At 46.7% G+C, this 17,032-nt stretch overlaps 2 protein-coding genes across 2 annotated transcripts in view; one reads left to right on the top strand and one right to left on the bottom strand.

Moving 5' to 3' along the window:
* Window positions 1-17,032, top strand: part of LOC128836107 (uncharacterized) — a 342,237-nt gene that overhangs the window by 241,279 nt on the left and 83,926 nt on the right. The gene's annotated exons all lie outside the window — the stretch shown is intronic.
* The window catches only part of LOC128836344 (NACHT, LRR and PYD domains-containing protein 3-like), a 51,942-nt gene that overhangs the window by 2,245 nt on the left and 32,665 nt on the right, over window positions 1-17,032 (bottom strand). The window contains exons 9-12 of the mRNA XM_054026550.1: window positions 15,587-15,757; window positions 13,711-13,881; window positions 7,229-7,399; window positions 3,148-3,318 (exon numbers count right to left, since the gene is read on the bottom strand). Coding sequence (XP_053882525.1) covers window positions 3,148-3,318; window positions 7,229-7,399; window positions 13,711-13,881; window positions 15,587-15,757 — 684 coding nt within the window. The remainder of the gene's footprint in view (window positions 1-3,147; window positions 3,319-7,228; window positions 7,400-13,710; window positions 13,882-15,586; window positions 15,758-17,032) is intronic.

Below are 17,032 nucleotides of genomic sequence, written 5' to 3' on the forward strand. Positions count from 1 at the left end.
TGCTGCAAGGGCTCCTAACACCCCCTCTCCACAAGGCTTCAGTAACACAGCCCTTGAAGGGGTTGAGTTTGCAGCTGCTGTTGTGGGGCTGCAGATGGCTTTTCTAAGTGCTCTATCACCCGCATGCTTACTTGGATTGTCTTGAACATTCCTGTGTGTCATGGGGAGCCAGGGCAGGGAGGGACTAGAGGTTCAAATCTGGGGCCATCTGAGAAAGGAGTTCCTGAGATACGGCCCCCGAAAAATCATGGGATAGAAGAATCAGACATTTTCTTATAACTTTTTTTGCCCACACCAGCGACTCAAACTATGGCTCTGACCCTCCCCAAATTTATAGCAATTTCTCTCAGCTAGTGCACCCCACCCGCTGCCCTTTTGGGAAGCAATATTTAAGAAGCTATTCACAATAACATTTGGAACCTTAACATGGGTCAGCCCAAAGTGACTGCCCAAAGAGAGTGAAATACACCTGTGGCAACTGTCGGGCTCCACTGCTAAAGAGAGGCTTTGCTGGCAATCTCCTGTTGCAGTAACTGGTGGCTCAAGAAGACATGCTGTGGCTTTTGAATCAAAGTAGCACCCATGGCTGCGGTCTGCCCTGCCATTGGCAGCTTCCAGCCAACATGTGATGTGCATGTTACTCGTGATTCTACAGAGGTTTGTTTTGCCCAGAGACCAACATTTCTGGCGTAATAGCAATATTTTAAGTTGCTCTAAATTCCATGTGCAGAATCCAATTGTATTGTAGGAGTATTGGTCAAGGAAAATAACATTAAATAACTAGAGGGAAGATGAAAGTTGAAAGACTCTTGTATGCAGTTGTAATCATGACTCAAGCTCTTCCCCTCTTCCCTAAACAATGGGACTCAGTGTTATCAAAGAAAAGCAAGTTTTTGGGTCATTTTGTCAAGAGGTTCCTGATACACAGCCCTATGAACGGAGCGCATAACTCTTGTGGTGCAGAGTTAGGGAAAAATCTAAGGCTCTGGCCTTCATGAAACTGATAGCATGGCCTGCCCCTGAGATTAGCTATTGAACGGGACCAATGACCAGTTTAGAAATATTTCAGAGGTCACTGCCCTACATAAGCGTTAGTACCTCTGATTACAGACAGCAAGACATCAATGAGGCCTGGTCTACACTAACCCCCCAATTCGAACTAAGGTACGCAACTTCAGCTACGTGAATAATGTAGCTGAAGTCAACGTACCTTAGTTCGAACTTACCGCGGTCCAGACGCGGCAGGCAGGCTCCCCTGTCGACTCTGCGTACTCCTCGCGCCGAGCAGGATTACCGGAGTCGACGGGGAGCACGTCTGGGTTCGATTTATCGCGTCCAGACAAGACACGATAAATCAAACCCAGAAGTTCGATTGCCTGCCGCCGAACCTGCACATAAAGTATAGACAAGCCCTGAGACCAGGACAGGGAGCTGAGACCAGGCATGTTCAGTGCGTGGCACAGGCCCACAAAAGCCAAAACCACAGGGAGGAGAATGAGAACACCCACCCAGATGGATGGAGCAGTTCACACCTCTCATTCCTATTGTTTCCTCTCCCAGGGCTGTTCTCATTCAGCTAAGAACACTCCATCAAGAGGAACGGGCCACTCACACCTCTCTGAGCCTCCTATGCTGCAAATGAATGTTTAAAGCCCCTTTCCCCATACACCAGATTAGGAGTCTGGCCTCCACAGCTCCACTCTCCTGCCCATTCCTGCCTCCAGCTGGTACAGTCACTTCTCATAGCCCCACCATCCCACCTCCCTATAGCCCCTGAATCCTTACGAGGGGTTTGGAATGGCAAGGAGTAGGGGGGTGCTTGAGTGGTGTGTAGGGTAACCCTGGGCCATAGGGTAACTCAGGCTGTGGCTGGGAGCAGCAGCACCAGTACACCAGAGGGGGCGGGGAGCAGCCTGCAAGCAGGAGGCAAGAGGCAATTGCTAAGGCTGGGTGACACAGGAGGGCAATGCAGAGGGACCCCAAGGAGATCAAAGATAACAGGGCTGAGCTCAGGCCACTGACCAGCCCTTAATTATCTGCCATGAGAAGGATGGGCCAGAAAGGCACCCGGAGCCAGACCACAGCTGGCTCCCAATGACACACTGTTATTAGTAACAGGGGTGACGCTGCGGACTGGGCCTGAAATGATGGGTTATGAGCAGGGGGAACCCCAGCCCTTTATGGGAAACACATTATGTTGATGTTATTTATTCACATTTCTTGTTTGCAGCCAGTTTGGGAGAACAGAGTGGAGCAACTTTTAAAACTATTTATTTAGGAGGTTTTAACAGGGTATGGAAATAGCAAAGAGAAAACAATTCCAACAGTAAGGTTTTGTTTAGAGAAATATACAGTAGTATTCTCATCCGATCTCTCTATGTGATAGCGTGCTGCTCTGTTACAGAATGAGCATTCATTTTATTTTCTTTCCAGCCCTTTTGGGAGAGCAGGCATGACAGCTGGAGTTGAGGGCAGCGTGTGCATGTGTGGGGTTGTTGTTATTGCCTTAGTGAGTAAAGTCATTGTGCTGTAACATCAAAATATGCTGCATTTCAGGGCTGCTAGAAGCCACTAGACTCTGTCCTCAGCTGCACCAAGTTTATGCTCAGCACCGCTGCGGTGACTTGGAAGTAGAGAAATAGGCTCTAAGTGACCTTTCCCCTACTCTGATCCTGGCCAGAATGAACTCTGGTTTAGCTGAGAGAAATCTCAGGGCTGCTCTAAAATTACCCCAGCTGCTGTGCCTGCCTAAGAGCTGGTGGACCATGTTCTGCCCATCTTGCCCTTTATATAGGTCCTCCATGCCCCTGCAGACCCACTCAGTTGAGGCAGGATTGGGTGGGACAGAGTTGGCTATATCTGCTTTGCACGACCAAAGGATTACCCTGGGTCAGCGGAGTCCATGCCAATTCGTGCTCTGCTTAACAAGGGTCGAGGGTTGAACTCACAACTCCATTATTCAATTTAACTAGCAAAATGTGACCAATGAAGATGTCAGTGTGTCTCTGTTCTTTGTCTCAGGAGCAGAGTGGGGCTGGTCCATGGCTGGGTTCCATGAAGGGTATTGTGATCCTGGTAAATGGAGTGTAACCTCACACCACCACTGTGTTAATGGGCACAGACTAAAGGAAATCAGCTGGTACTTACCTTATTTTGTGTAGTTTGCAGTTGAGATGTTTCAGTCCTTGACACAACAGCTGCACTCCTGGATCTCCCAGTTTGTTTCTCCCAATATCTAGCTCGGTCAGGTGCTGGTTCATGCTTAGCGCAGAGGAGAGATCACCACAACAAGCAGCAGTTAGACTGCAATGCTCCAACCTGCAGCAGACAGATACAGAAAGGAAAAGGACTACTTGTTTACAACACCTGTGTGTTTCCCTCCTTGATACCAGTGTGTATCTCTAAAGAGACTCTTAATTCAGAGACATGAGAGAGAAATCAGCTATTTCTATTTAAATCATTATCAAAATACCCCTATACAAAGTTCTAGGCTCCTAAGGCAGAATCAACACTACAGCAAAACTCCAACAACATTAAAATAAATATTCAGACAGGAACTCAGCCAGGTAGCCAGCCAGCCAGCCAGCCACACACACACACACACAAAATCTCTTTCCCATCCCTTCATTGCTCTGGGAGGCATCCCTCAGTGACCCTCAGCAAACCCAAAACCCTGATCCAACAAGTGTCTTTTGCAGCATGCCCAAGCGGTCACCAGATTGAAGCTATTTTGTGCCAAGGAGGAAAAAGTTCCAGAACGCCCTGCCAGCAGCCCCTCTCCTTTACAACAAGGGGGAATCCAACTTAGGTGCCCCTGCTGACCGTAGCTGCAGCATTAGCATGGGAAGAAGTGATCCAACAGGCCATTTAGATCTTTATAGCTCATAGGCTCATGATCTTAAACTCCACCCAGAGACCAGCTGTCAGCCGCTGCAGAACACCGGATCATGTGCTCACCGCAAGATGCCCCATTCAGTAAACAAGTCACTGTGTCTGCACCAGCTTCACTCTCTGAATGGTTTGAAGTGTAGCCCATAGCTACTCAGAATGCTTTGGTAGTGAGTAGATTCCTTTCCACGTGCCCAGTTACAGCAGTTACCCTGTATTCCATGAAGGGATGGTCAGCCAAGAATGGAACTGGGTGGGTAGGTATAGGTGTATTTCTAGTGGGATGGAGAATCCCTCCCTACACAGAAAGAAACACCTGGGAAATAGGTCACAAGCTCATTCATTGTCAGCACTCTGGTTTTCATTCCCTTAAACTGCAGGGAACCATTGCTGCTGTGTAAACTGGCCTGGCTCTCTCGGAAAGTAACCCAGTGCCTCAGACTGTGAAGCCCAGCTTGGGAGAGTGGGGACCCTCACACTACACAAACTACCCCCACTGGGCTACTCTGAGAGACCTAGGTTAAAAATTTAGAACCAAAGCCAAATAGCTCTTCAATATCTCATAGGTAGTGTTGCTATGGCTGTTTTGGTCCCAGGATATGAGAGACACAAGGTGGATGAGGTAATGTCTTTTATTGGACCAACTTCTGTTGGTGAGTGAGACAAGCTTTCAAGTTTACACAGACCTGAAGAAAAACTCTGTGTAGTTCAAAAGCTTGCCTCTTCCCACCCCCAACAAAAGTTGGTCTGATAAAAGATAAGCTATTTAAAAGACAAGGTGGGTGAGGCATTGACTAGATTATCTTTGCCCTCAGCTTCACTTGACCCATGTTGCAATTTGAAAGAATAAACCAGGTCTGGGTAATTTTTATGGATTTTATATAAACACTGAACATATGTATCACTGACTAAACTAATTAAGAATGGAACACCACAATGATCAAATCAAGGTCAAAACTGAGGTTGACTCACTAGATGAATTAGTTCAAATTATCAAATCAAGGTAATAAGTAAGCAAACCAAACTAGGTAGCTGACAAAGAATTCCTTTTGTTGATCCTGCATTAGGAGAATTAAGGAGGAGCCGTCTTCCCTTTAATCTAAATCCCCAGACAGCGTTCCAGGCAGTAGGACATGAGTGTCCATTCTGGTCTGAGGCCCTTGTCAAGTGAGATCAGCCAAAGAGTGATTTCTTTGCAAGTCATCACTTTCTTACTTCCCTCTTAAATCCCTGTGTTGTTACAAGCTATCTTCTACTATTCCCATTTCCCTCCTCCACCTTTCACATCATAAATAGCACAGAATCTTTCCAAAAAGCCTTAACCCAGCAGCAATTGTTAAATCACACACAATAGCAGCTTTTGGAACACCAACCAGGAGAACCTCAGTAATTATAGAGGACAGCCATGGGCATTTGGTGTTCCTTCCTAGGGAACTATTAATGCCGCCACTCTGCCTCCAACACTCCCACCCCCACACACATGGAGCCAGGAGGCATCCCTCATAGAAGACAAAGATAAAAAGAAAAGGATCAACCTCCTTCTGCTTTGTTTTTTCGGATCTTTACCTCAGGTGGTGGTGGTTGTTGTTGTTTACTGGAACCAAGTAATGGAATCGTATGGTCAAAGCTCCTACTGCCAGTGGGGTCTTTCAGGCAATAGCAGACTGCTCAGGCTGGTACAGCTAATGACCAGAATCTTTCACCTCTTCTTCCTCTGGACAGCCCAACCAGGGAAGAGAAGGGAACTTTGCTTCAGATGTTGTTGGTGAACCAAGAGAGCTCCCTTCTCTTCCACATGGACTAGCTACAGAGCAATGGCTGTAACACCCTGGTCACTGAAGATGCTGCAGTACAGAGAAAGCTGCAGGCTTAATAGGAGCCAATCAGTCTGTTTCCATTGGGGATTCCTGACACTTGGTGGTAATTGCTGGGCTAATGAGACAATTGGCTCAGTAACTGGGAGGAACAGGAAGCTGGGTGGAGGAGAGGAGCTGTGGGGCAGGTTTCTCCTCGTGTGTAACTGTGCCATATCCTGCCCTGTCTGAAAACAGAGGATTAAATGTGCATGGGATGGAAAAAATAACAAACTATGTGTTTGTAGTGGAGAAGCTGTGAAAACTGGCTAGGCAGTGCTGCACACTTGACAGCTGGAGAAGTGCCTTGTGACAGGCCTGGACCTTGATAGGTGTCATTTCATGCTTGCGCCATCTCTGGGATCTCCTTTGTAGCGTTGGGCCAATTAGACCGTCCATGCATTCTGGATGCGGTTGATGTGGCCCAATCCTCTTGCAGCACATAATCTTTAGGTCTTGGGTCATTAGGGAAAGTCCCATCAGGAATGATGGTTATCTTGTACAATCTGCTGTTTTGAGTGCATTACTGATGTCTCCCAAATAAAAAAACAGCATGTGCGTGGGCTCAGGAGGGAAGTACCAGTACCATCCATCCATCTTGGTAAATGGACAGGAGGCCCATGCTTATGAGAAATCATCGTTTCTTGAAAAACAGACATCTAGTCATTGCGCACTCATCTTTCATTTTCTATCCTCTATTCAGTGACAAGAGAAGAGCATCCATCAGTTCCATTAAAGCAGCATCAATTCCATATCCTAGCCTGAATCCAGACTGTGCTGGGTCTGGAATGTTGGCTTCACTCAGGTGGAGCTTGTAGTTGGCCTTTTCCTAGCTTCTCTTTGAACTTGCTCAGGAATGGGAGGTTTGACACTGGTCAGTCATTGGCTAGAGCAGAAATTCCAGGGTGAGCTAATGGGACCTACAGTGCTGTCAACCTCGGTGAAAGCTGCTGCCTAGAGAGAGGGGCAGGCTGGGGAAGAGACGGGTGAAGGACAAAGCATCCCGGCTGCTCCTATAGATAATCCCCAGCTAATGATTATTTCTACTGAATTTCTTTGTCTTTTTGTCCTTTCCCGCTTCCCTTTTTCCTCTTTCTGTTTCTTTCTCAGGTTGTTAGGTTTATCCCAGGATTCGTTGATTACAATGAAGGTAAAGGATTTGAATGACAGAGGGTTATTCTAGTCAAATTGTGAACTCTCCTATGACCCTGTTCTCATTCACACACAGTGAATAAATTAATTGAAGGGTCTTCAGTAAAATACACTGCATTTATGATGCATGTAGAGTGGCTGTGTGATCCAACTTCTCATCGAATACAGGTGATAAATCTACATAGCAGTGGGTCTCTTTCTGACTCCTTGGGAAGACAGTAGGTGTTTTTTAAGGGTTGTTGCTGCATTCATTGTAGTGCTGTGATTCTAGTAGAAAGAGCTGAAATCATGATAGGACAATGTCAATAGGCACAGAGAAGCCTGCTGCTACTTACCCTAGTTTCTGAAGTTTACAGTTTGGATGTTTCACTCCCTCACACAGCAGCTGCACTCCGGCATCTCCAAGTTCATTATACCCCAGTTCCAGCTCTGTCAAGTACTGGCTAGTGCTGAGAGCAGAGGAGAGATCCCCACAACAATCAGCTGTGAGATCACAACCCCACAACCTGCAGGAGACAGAAACACACAAAGAAGGAAACAAGTTATCACTTCCCTCCTGTTTGTGGCAATTCTTTCACTCATGTCACTGTCTGTCTGGAAAGGGATGATCCATTCAGAAGAGACCAGTCACAAGGCTCTAGCAGGGGGCAGTGGGACTGTTGGCACCAATGACCCCTGTGTGGATTCCTGTCCACGTGCCCCTGCCTCAGTCAGTCACCCCGTGTTCCACAGGGGAATGTTCAGATGAGCTGAAGGGAGGGCAGCAGACTGCAGGGGTGTTTGTAATGGGCTGGAGAATCCTAACAGGCACGGAGTAATAGTTCAAACCCTTTCCCAGTGCTTATACTCAAGCTCCTTTCTGCTTATGCTAATTCAAGCTAAAGCTGCTGTGTGAGCTCCTCTGCCTCCCCCAAAACATTCTCCAGTGTCTAAAACTATGCCTATATCATCACTGCAGAGTTACCCCAGCTCTGAATGTCTAGTTCATAGACTCATAGTCTCATAGACTTTAAGGTCAGAAGGGACCATTATGATCATCTGGTCTGACCCCCTGCATGCTGCAGGCCACAAAACCGTCCCTACCCTTCCCTTGACTCTGCTGATGAAGTCCCCAAATCCTGTGTTTTAGTGACTTCAATTGGCAGAGAGCCCTCCTGCTAGCGATCCCTGCCCCATGCTGCGGAGGAAGGCGAAAAACCTCCAGGGCCTCAGCCAATCTACCCTGGAGGAAAATTCCTTCCCGACCCCAAATATGGCGATCAGTAAGACCCCGAGCATGTAGGCAAGAGTCTCCAGCCTAACCCTTGTTAGCCATTATACTATTTACCTACCATTGCTCGGTATTCCTCAGTTCTGGGAACCCAGGTTAGCCAAGCAAGGGCATTGAGTGTCCACACTGCTAAGCCACACTCAAGTCATGTTTGGGCACCATTGCCCTAGTCAGATAAGCTAGCCAAGGCTTACAGCATTTCCAAACCTGGGTCAAAGGCTTTTGTCTGTCAACAGCAGAGGAGTTAGAGCTAAAACCTTGGTAACTGCCCAAGTTAACTCTGCAGTAACCACGTACCCCATCAGCCAGGGCATGTGGGAGCCAAACCCCTTCCAAACTAGAAGACAGATGACATTTTTCCTCACAACCAAACTCCAAGCTACATATATTACTGAGAACAGAACAGATCCCGCTCCCAGCCCACCTGTTTAGCACAACTGGGTTCCCTGTTCCGCGAGAGACTTTCTGGGTCTGTAATAAATGACTTTCTTCCCTTGCCTGTATCAGAACCACTTACAAAGGCTAGAGGTGGGGTTCACAATACTTATAAAATGAAGGCATTCACAGTGAATCCGACTTGTGCTCCTTGTAAGGTTTCAGGCCTGGGACACATGATCTTACTGCATGCTGGAAGGCAGGCTCCACAATCAAAAACTCTCTCTAAAGGGAGTGTGTTTCTTGGCCTATTGAATTGCTATGGGAAGTCTGTAGTTAACCTCCATGGCTGAACCCTTGAAGTTGCTACATATAAAAGAAACCTATTATTGACCACAGAATGTATTACTGGGTCATTCTGGGACACTCAAGATGACATGAAGGAAATTCCTTAGTCTTCTATGTACCATTGCTAGGAGTCTGGGTAATAAATAGGAGGATTTGGAAATGCTCACATGAGAAATTCTGTCGTAGTTGGTATTACTAGAACCTATGAGAGGATTCACATAATTAGAATGTTTAAATTAATGACTACAACCTATTTAGTAAGGATAGGAGAGGATAAAAGACAGGTTAATGGCAATTAATATAAATCATAAATTAAGAAGGGCAGGCAATTGATAAGTGAAGCTAAAAGTCTCAACAGCAAAAGCATCTATGGACAATATGGTTAAGAATAATTAAAAGGAATGTTTTTTAATATATCTGGAACAAAAGGCAGAAATATTAAATATCTACTTTTGTTTTGTAGCTGACAGGAATTAGAGTCACAGGACTGGAAGGGACCTCAGGAGGTCATCTAGTCCAGTCCCCTGCACTCATGGGAGGGCTAAGTATTATCTAGACCATCCCTGACTGGTGTTTGTCTAACCCAGGAGTGGCTCTTCAGAAGTTAACAATTTTTCTCCCTCCTCCTTGCAACAACCTTTTATGTACTCGAAAACTGTTATCATGTCTCCTCTCAGTCTTCTCTTCTCCAGACTAAACAAACCCATTTTTTCCAGGAAGCTGGAGGGTTTATTCATAACACATAATGGTGATAAAATATTTTCTGTTCCAACACTATCTAAAGAGGATTAAATGGCATCTGAGAGTTAAATTATTGTAAATCAGAAGGTCTTTACTGCACCAATTTTTTTTCAATAATAATTGGCTGAGGAGCTTTCTGGACTGTTGATGTTAAATAAATCTTGGGAAACTGAGGAAGTTCCAGAGGACTGAAAGAAAGCCAATGCTGTGCTGATATTTTAAAATGACAAATGGAATGAACTGAGAATTATAGTCCATTTGGCCTCCCATCAACCCAGGAAAAAATAATGGAACAGCAGAGATGGATCTAGTAATAAAGAGGTAAAGGACTGAATATCAATAATGGCAGTCAATTTAGTTAATAGAAAACAGGTTTGTTTGACAAGACCTGACACCCGTCTTTGAGATTATGAGTCTGGTTGATAAAGGTATCTACTGAGATGATGTACTTAGATTTCTGCAAGAAACTTGATTTATTAGCACACCGCATTTTGATTAAAAAATAGCACTGTACAAAAATCAATACAACACATATGAAATGGATTGAAAACTGGCAGACTGCTAATTCTCACCCCATCCATGTATTGTGGGTGTTCCTTTTTTTCCTGCTGGTTAGAGATGGCCAAAATTTGACAGGCAGCCAGAGACTAGAACCGCCCTCTGTGGAGCTCCCAGAATTCTCTGCCTCCACTCCCAGGTAATCAGCACACCAGGGGTCTCCTCTTTGTGGCAGAGTCTCAAGATCTTTTTAAAATGGATTCCATTGGAGGCTCATACAAATAACTCTAAACTGAAGTACGCTATATTAAATTATAAAAATAGCAATGAGCAGGCTCCCTTTTGGCCAGGGGGTTTTCCGAGCCAGTCTTGCATCTGCTCTGGCCACAGCTCTCTTCCACAAGAGGGATTGTTTGGGGGGCAGTCTGTCTTTCCTCCTTTAACTCTCTGGTCATGGCTGAGAGAGGAAAGAAGAGGAGCCAGGAATGCTCTGATGGTGCAGCTCTCTCAGAGCCAGGATCTCAAGGGCTCGAGTGCCCCAGCTGTAGGTAAGACCTTGCAGCCAAACCAGAGAGTGGTATAGGAGAAGCCAGGTCCCCCTGTTGTCCTCTACACATGGGGCACAGCCCTCTCGGGAGGTAGGGCTACAATCAAACAGTGGCTCAGCTTGCGGAATCCCTGTCAGGCCATCTGGCACTGGAGCTGCCAGTGGGCAAAGCAGCTTTGGAGGCTCCCGGTACTGCAGCAAGCAGAGCTGGCTGAAAATTCTCCATTGAAACTTTTTTTTTAAATGGAAAATGGCTTTGTTCAACTACACAGAAAAGTCCATTTTTTGTGAATGTTCGTGTGTGCGTGGGGGTGGGGATGGAGATTCACAACCAGCTGTTGCAGTCAGCTCCTTCCTGCCTCTGAGGAGCACAGGCACAGGCACCAGCACCTCCTGCCCTCCCAGCCTCACAAAGGACAGGCCAGAGGGTAAGTACCCAGCCAACCCTCAGCCCTCACACCAGTCAAAGGGATCCTCATCCCTCTATAGTCCTGGGAGTTCCCCTGAGAGAGAAACCAAGGTACTAGCTTTGTCTCAGCTATTGCAAATGATGCCGTCCTCGGAAACGTGACGGCATGGGTGTCCAGCAGATACACACGCTCCCAAGGTCAGAGTGAAGGTCCGCATTATAGTGCAGTTGTGAGGAATGTGATGTGTGCGTTGCGTTACTGCACATGGCGGAGCAATGGACTTACGGAGGAGCAGAGTCGGTCAGTGGAAGTGGTGAATGTGTTGTGTGAGGGGTGATGATATTTAAATAGGATGTTTGCTTGTTTTTAAGGGTTTGTTTGTGGGCCCATTCCTCTTGTGCAACACTTGTGGTTGGGTTTAGATTGGATCTTTTTTCTAGAGAGACACCCTAGTTCAAACAGGAATTAATTCAGGGAAGTTCTCTGGCCTGTGTTGTGCAGGTCAGACTAGCTGTCACAAGGTCCCTTCTGGCCTTCTAATCTATATGCATGAGGACAGATGCACTGATTTAGCTCCAATACTTTTGGGTAGGACAGTGCCAGTTTGGAGGGCAAAGCCTGAGCCCACTCAGCCATGGCTAGTTGGACACATTGACTTGCTTGTGGTTTGCTCATTCAAAAAAACAATTGAAACTCAAACAATACAAGTCTAGTGCATGAGGCCTATGAATCGCCCACCAGACAAGTTGTGGTTTTGAGGGTCAGGGAGCTGTAGTGTCCAAAGGTTAATTTTACACTGAACATGAAAGACAAGGGGTTGGGGTGATGCACTTTCAGAAAGATCAGTATCCTACAGCAAGCCCATTGGAGGTGGAGCGGGAAGAGAGAATGAGAGGAAAGAGAGAGACAGGGAAATGGAGGTGTAATGTGAAAGGGAAGAGAAAACTTGCACAGAGATTAGAGACCAGGATGGGGCATTGACAGATGGGCATCTTTGCCTAGCCAGGGGCTCAGAGGCAGGGCTTCTGACAGTTGTAATGAAGGTATATTTTATTGTTTGAAACCCAAAGATGTTTCCCCCAGTGAGCTGGGAATTTCATAGTTCCAGGCTCAGCCAAGCAATGAAAACGGAGCTGAATTGGGGGCAGATGAGGTACTATCACATTCCTGAGCTGTCTGACCATTTGGCATCACTGCCTCTCATGCCACCATCTGTGAATGACTCACTCCCAACATTCCTCCAGCCTATGAGGGATAAAAGGGGCAGGACTCTTTGCAGGGCCACACAGATGGGAGGCACCAGTGATCTGTAGGTTTTGATCCTCAGGAGGAAACAGGAGGCTGCAGGTGTCCTGAGTGGAAGGCTCCCAGAGCAAGGGGGAGGGAAGGAAAGTCAATGGGGTGATGGGATGAGAAACCACTAACAGATGTCTTCTTTCCCTATAGAGAGGAGGGGTTTTGCTAGCAGCTGGTGGGTTCTCTTTTCTGCAGGCTGTGTAATGGAGAGTGGCACCTTATCCTCAAGAGGGAAGATAAGGAAGAGACACTGATGGTGAGAATAAAAGGAGAAATCAACTAGCCCTGAGTTGGATCCCATCCATCTACACACAGACAGGCAGAGCTTTGAGGCTTCCCTTGATGGCTGAAGGGGAGAGGTGGGGACAGAAGCATGTCAGCCCTCCAGACTATGGATCTGATGTTTTTGGGAGGGAATGGGGATCCCTGCATTAGGGGTCAGTGGCACTAACCCCAAACCTCCAATGATGGACCTTAGCTGGGAGGCTGATTTTGCCGTTCACTCTGCTTGTGCTTTTGCAGCTTTCCAAGAGATCTCAGAATCCAACATGCAGGTCTTTGGAAAACTTGGGCAGAAGAGTAACAATGGGAGCTGCTGGGTTCTGAGCAATTCTGAAAATCTGGCCCAAAGTCCCAGGAGTTCCCCAGGAGCACCCCACACCAGGTTTGAAGTTCAGTCATGAAAGAAGAACCACCGAGCAGACATGTACTGGAATAGAAAAGGGAGGAACCACAGCTTGCCCCAAAGGGTTTTGTGTTGTATAATGAGTCCAACATTGGCCTCTGTTCTAACCTGCCCGGTTTGTTACTTGACCACATGTCCCCACTCCCAGAGGGCTGCACTTCAAAGGGTATTTCTCCAAACTGGTGGTGCCTCTCAGCTGAGAGAAGCTTCCGCCCCAACTCTTTGAATTTCAAGGCAGGAGCTACCAATATGTCAAGAAATGAGAAATCAATATGTCAAGGTGTCAAAAGTCATTAAAGTTCTCTGCAAAACAGGCTGCTAGCTGATGGGAAAAGACTGCACTATTTTAAAGCAAATGCATTTTAGTAAGAGTATTTTTTTAAATAAATTATTTATTCACTAAATATCAGGGGGCTGTGGAGCCAGCTTCTGGTGTGGGCCCAGCTTTACTTAAAAATTTCCATTTTCCAAGCAGGGCAGTCTGGTGCCTGTTGGGAGCCAATGACGCAGGTGCTGGAGAGACACTAATCTCTCAGCATCTCCATGTAGCTGCAGGGAGCAGACATGAGCCACCAGCCACACACCCTGCCAAGCGCTTTACACAAAGGACGCCTGTAAATGCACAGAGGAGGCCAAATGTTACTTACCCCAGTTTCTGCAGTTTGCAGTTCGGGTGTTTCAGTCCCTCGCACAGCAACTGCACTCCAGAATCTCTGAGATAGTCAATACCCAGCTCCAGCTCTGTCAGGCTGTCACTGATGCTGAGAACAGCCGCAAGATCCTCACAGCAAGCATCCGTGAGAAGGAAATTCTTCAATCTGCAAGAGAGAGAAATGCAGAGACAAGCAATCACAATGTGAATGGGGCTTGTCCCAGCTGTTATGACAGGTGGCCCCGTCCACCTGCTTCTCTCCCGGACCAATCAGCATTGAGAATGGACCAGAAGGCCTGCCTCACATCCTGTCCCAAGCCCCACTCCTAGTCTAATGAGAAACCAGTGTTGGTTGGGACTTCCTGCGTAAGCCCTGCTCCTTGCACTTCACTCTGACTGGACCGCCCTGGGAATGAGCCAGACATTTCAAGCCCCATCCCTCTGCCAATGACCAATGAGGAATAAGGGGTGGGGAAAGACTTCCACCCTAAGCATCGCCCTTAGTCCTTTCCACTGACCAACCAGAATTCAGGATGGCCCCTGTACTCCCGGCTGTCAGAGTTTTAGAGTAATTGCACCTTTGATCCTCTCTGTGGTCTGCTCAAGGAAAACTCCCTCGGGCTTCTAGCTGCTGCCTCTCTCTGGGCAGGGACCCGTATCCTGTTCCCTTCTGACCGGGGGTTTAGGCTGTGGCAGCCGGTAGTTGCACTCTGATTATCCCCAGAAGATCTGACTAAACGCAGCCCCTGGACTTTGCTCTCTTTCCAAAGGCTATAACTGTTTTTTACTAGTAACCAACCAGCACTCTCAAAGCAGAGTGCAATTATTTAAGGACAAAAACATACAGAGAAAACATAAAATAATAACAGGATTTAAATGCTCCCCCTCCCACATCACCTCTATGGAGACCCAGGCAGGTTCCAGTCCCAACAACCCTTCAGCAGGGTGGAGTCTCCCCTTGGACAAAAGGTCACAGCCATTTGTCAAATCAAAAAAGAGGACCCTCTGTCAAGATCAACTCAGCCTTTTATCCCAAACCTCTTGCTTTGTCCCCGCTCCCCAAGTCTGATTGGCCATAGAGCAAATGTCCCTGCATAATTATTAGGTCCTGCTGGAAGGCAGGCATGGGATACCTACAAAAGGCTGTGACACATAAGAGCCTGCTGTCTAATTGGACAGCCCTTGAGCCTCTTTGGAGGATGCAAATAACTTGAGCTGGTCTGTAGGCTTGGGACAGAGCATAGGAAGGCCCAGAGATGCCTGTTTGGGAAGATTTTCACAGGAAAAGCAAAAGGCACATCTAACAAAGAGGCTGTGACCCTCTAAATGTTGAGTCCTTGCTCCAACGTATGGGGAGGTGGGGGCGAGATCTCCTCAACAAAATAGCTGATAAAAATATATGTCCATCCTAACCTTGTTCTTGGAAGCATTTGCACTGTTGAGCTTAAATTTACTAAAAAAGTTCAGCCTGAAGCAGACACCCGGTGCGGAAAATTTCCACCCAAGCAGTTAGAGTTCAGCCAATTTATAAGCAACTGAAGACCGACTTACAATAGGAAGTATCAGGCAAGGTTAATAATAGGTGATACTACCAGCACATGTATTCAATTACAGGCAAAACACTTATTCCTCAAGTTCAGAGAGGAGGAGGAGGAGTTTGGAGGTAGAGCTCCAGTTTGGGCCCATCTTTCTTTATAACTTCAAGTTTACAAACATGACAGGCCATCGGGATGTTGTGAACCACTGACACATCAGGTGCTGCAGGGTTACTCAGCTGTCAGCCTCACCATGTACTCGCAGGGAGCTGACAGTCTCACACCATCGGCACAACTGCCAAGTTCTTTACAGAAAAGGAACCTGTAAATACTTACCCCAGTTTCTGCAGTTTGCAGTTTGCGTGCTTCAGTCCCTCGCACAGCAGCTGCACGCCTGAATCTCTAAGGAGGTTCCCCCTCAGCTCCAACTCGGTCAGAGTCTGGTTGATACTGAGAACAGAGGAGAGATCCTCACAACAAGCAGCTGTGAGCTGGCAACCCATCAACCTGCAGGAGATACGTAAACAGAGAGAAATGAGCATCTCTGTCTGTCCTGTTCCCTCTGTGGGTTTTTATAGCAAGATTCCTTTATTCTGGGAATAAAATCACAGAGCTGCAGCAGTGGTTGCTGAGGACCATGTGACTATGTGTGGATTTCAATCCATGTGCAGCTGCAGCTCTCATTGATCCTGTATTCCACATATGAATGTTATTCTAAGGCAAAGTTCCCAAACTCCATCCCCTGAGCATAAGCATTGTAGCTTCTGCTAAAGAAAAAGCAATAAAGGAGGAGCCAGAGGAGAGGAAATAAAGGGAGGGACAAGATTCTCAATGGAAAATAATGAAACGGTTCCTGCAGTCAAAGCTATATTTTAGTTTTGCAGATGTGGGAAGCCTGTTGTTGTCTCTCACGGTCTCATTTCTACTTAGGATTCAGCCAAGAAGCCAGCCTCTGTGGCATACTTAGTTCTGAACATTCAGAATTCAGGGATGGGCTCAGTTTTGCTGAGTGTCAGGATCCCCCATCCCTGTCCTATTTTCCCTAGGTTTGACCATACCCTAGAAAATGCTGGGAGTTCCATAGGGAGCCCAGTCTCACAGGCTGGGCTTACAATTAAATTGTGACAGTCTTTCACCGTTGTAACAGCAGCATCGTGGGAGTGACTGTAGAGATGTCAGAAACTTAGGAATATGGGAAGAGCTAAAAAGTGGGATAAAATGAGCCCAGAGCTAGTGTTTGTGTTACATATGGGCTCATAATGCTAGGGAGAGACCAATAGGTGCCTCACGACTTCCCTAAAGAAAGCTCAAAGGATCTCCCAGTGATGGTCAAGGCCAGATCCACGGCTGGTGTAAATCTACATCTAAGCTACTTAGAAGTCAGTGGATCTATACTGATTTGTACCAGCAGAAGATCTGGCCCTTAGTGTGGAAGTTCAGTGGCCATAAACTCCCTGACCTATAGTGTAAGGAGTCACAATTTATCAATGGATGAAAAGATACATGGATTGGTGTGGGAAATGAAGACTGGGGAGGGAATTACAAAGGAAGCCAGTGGCTGCTGACACTAATTGTTGTATTTTACAGTTGGGATGTTTCAGCCTCTACAAAGTGGTGTCACTCCTGAATTCCCCTGGTTGAGACTGGAATTCCTTCTCTGGGACTGAAGGTAAATGTCACACACAAAGTACAGCTCAGACAGTGTGCAGCAGCCAAATTATCTGAGCATATCACACCATGGCTCTCAAACTGTATCAAACCCCCATGAGTTTCAGGATATCA

Source organism: Malaclemys terrapin, chromosome 4, assembly GCF_027887155.1.
Source record: "Malaclemys terrapin pileata isolate rMalTer1 chromosome 4, rMalTer1.hap1, whole genome shotgun sequence".
Classification (NCBI taxonomy): Eukaryota; Metazoa; Chordata; order Testudines; family Emydidae; genus Malaclemys; species Malaclemys terrapin.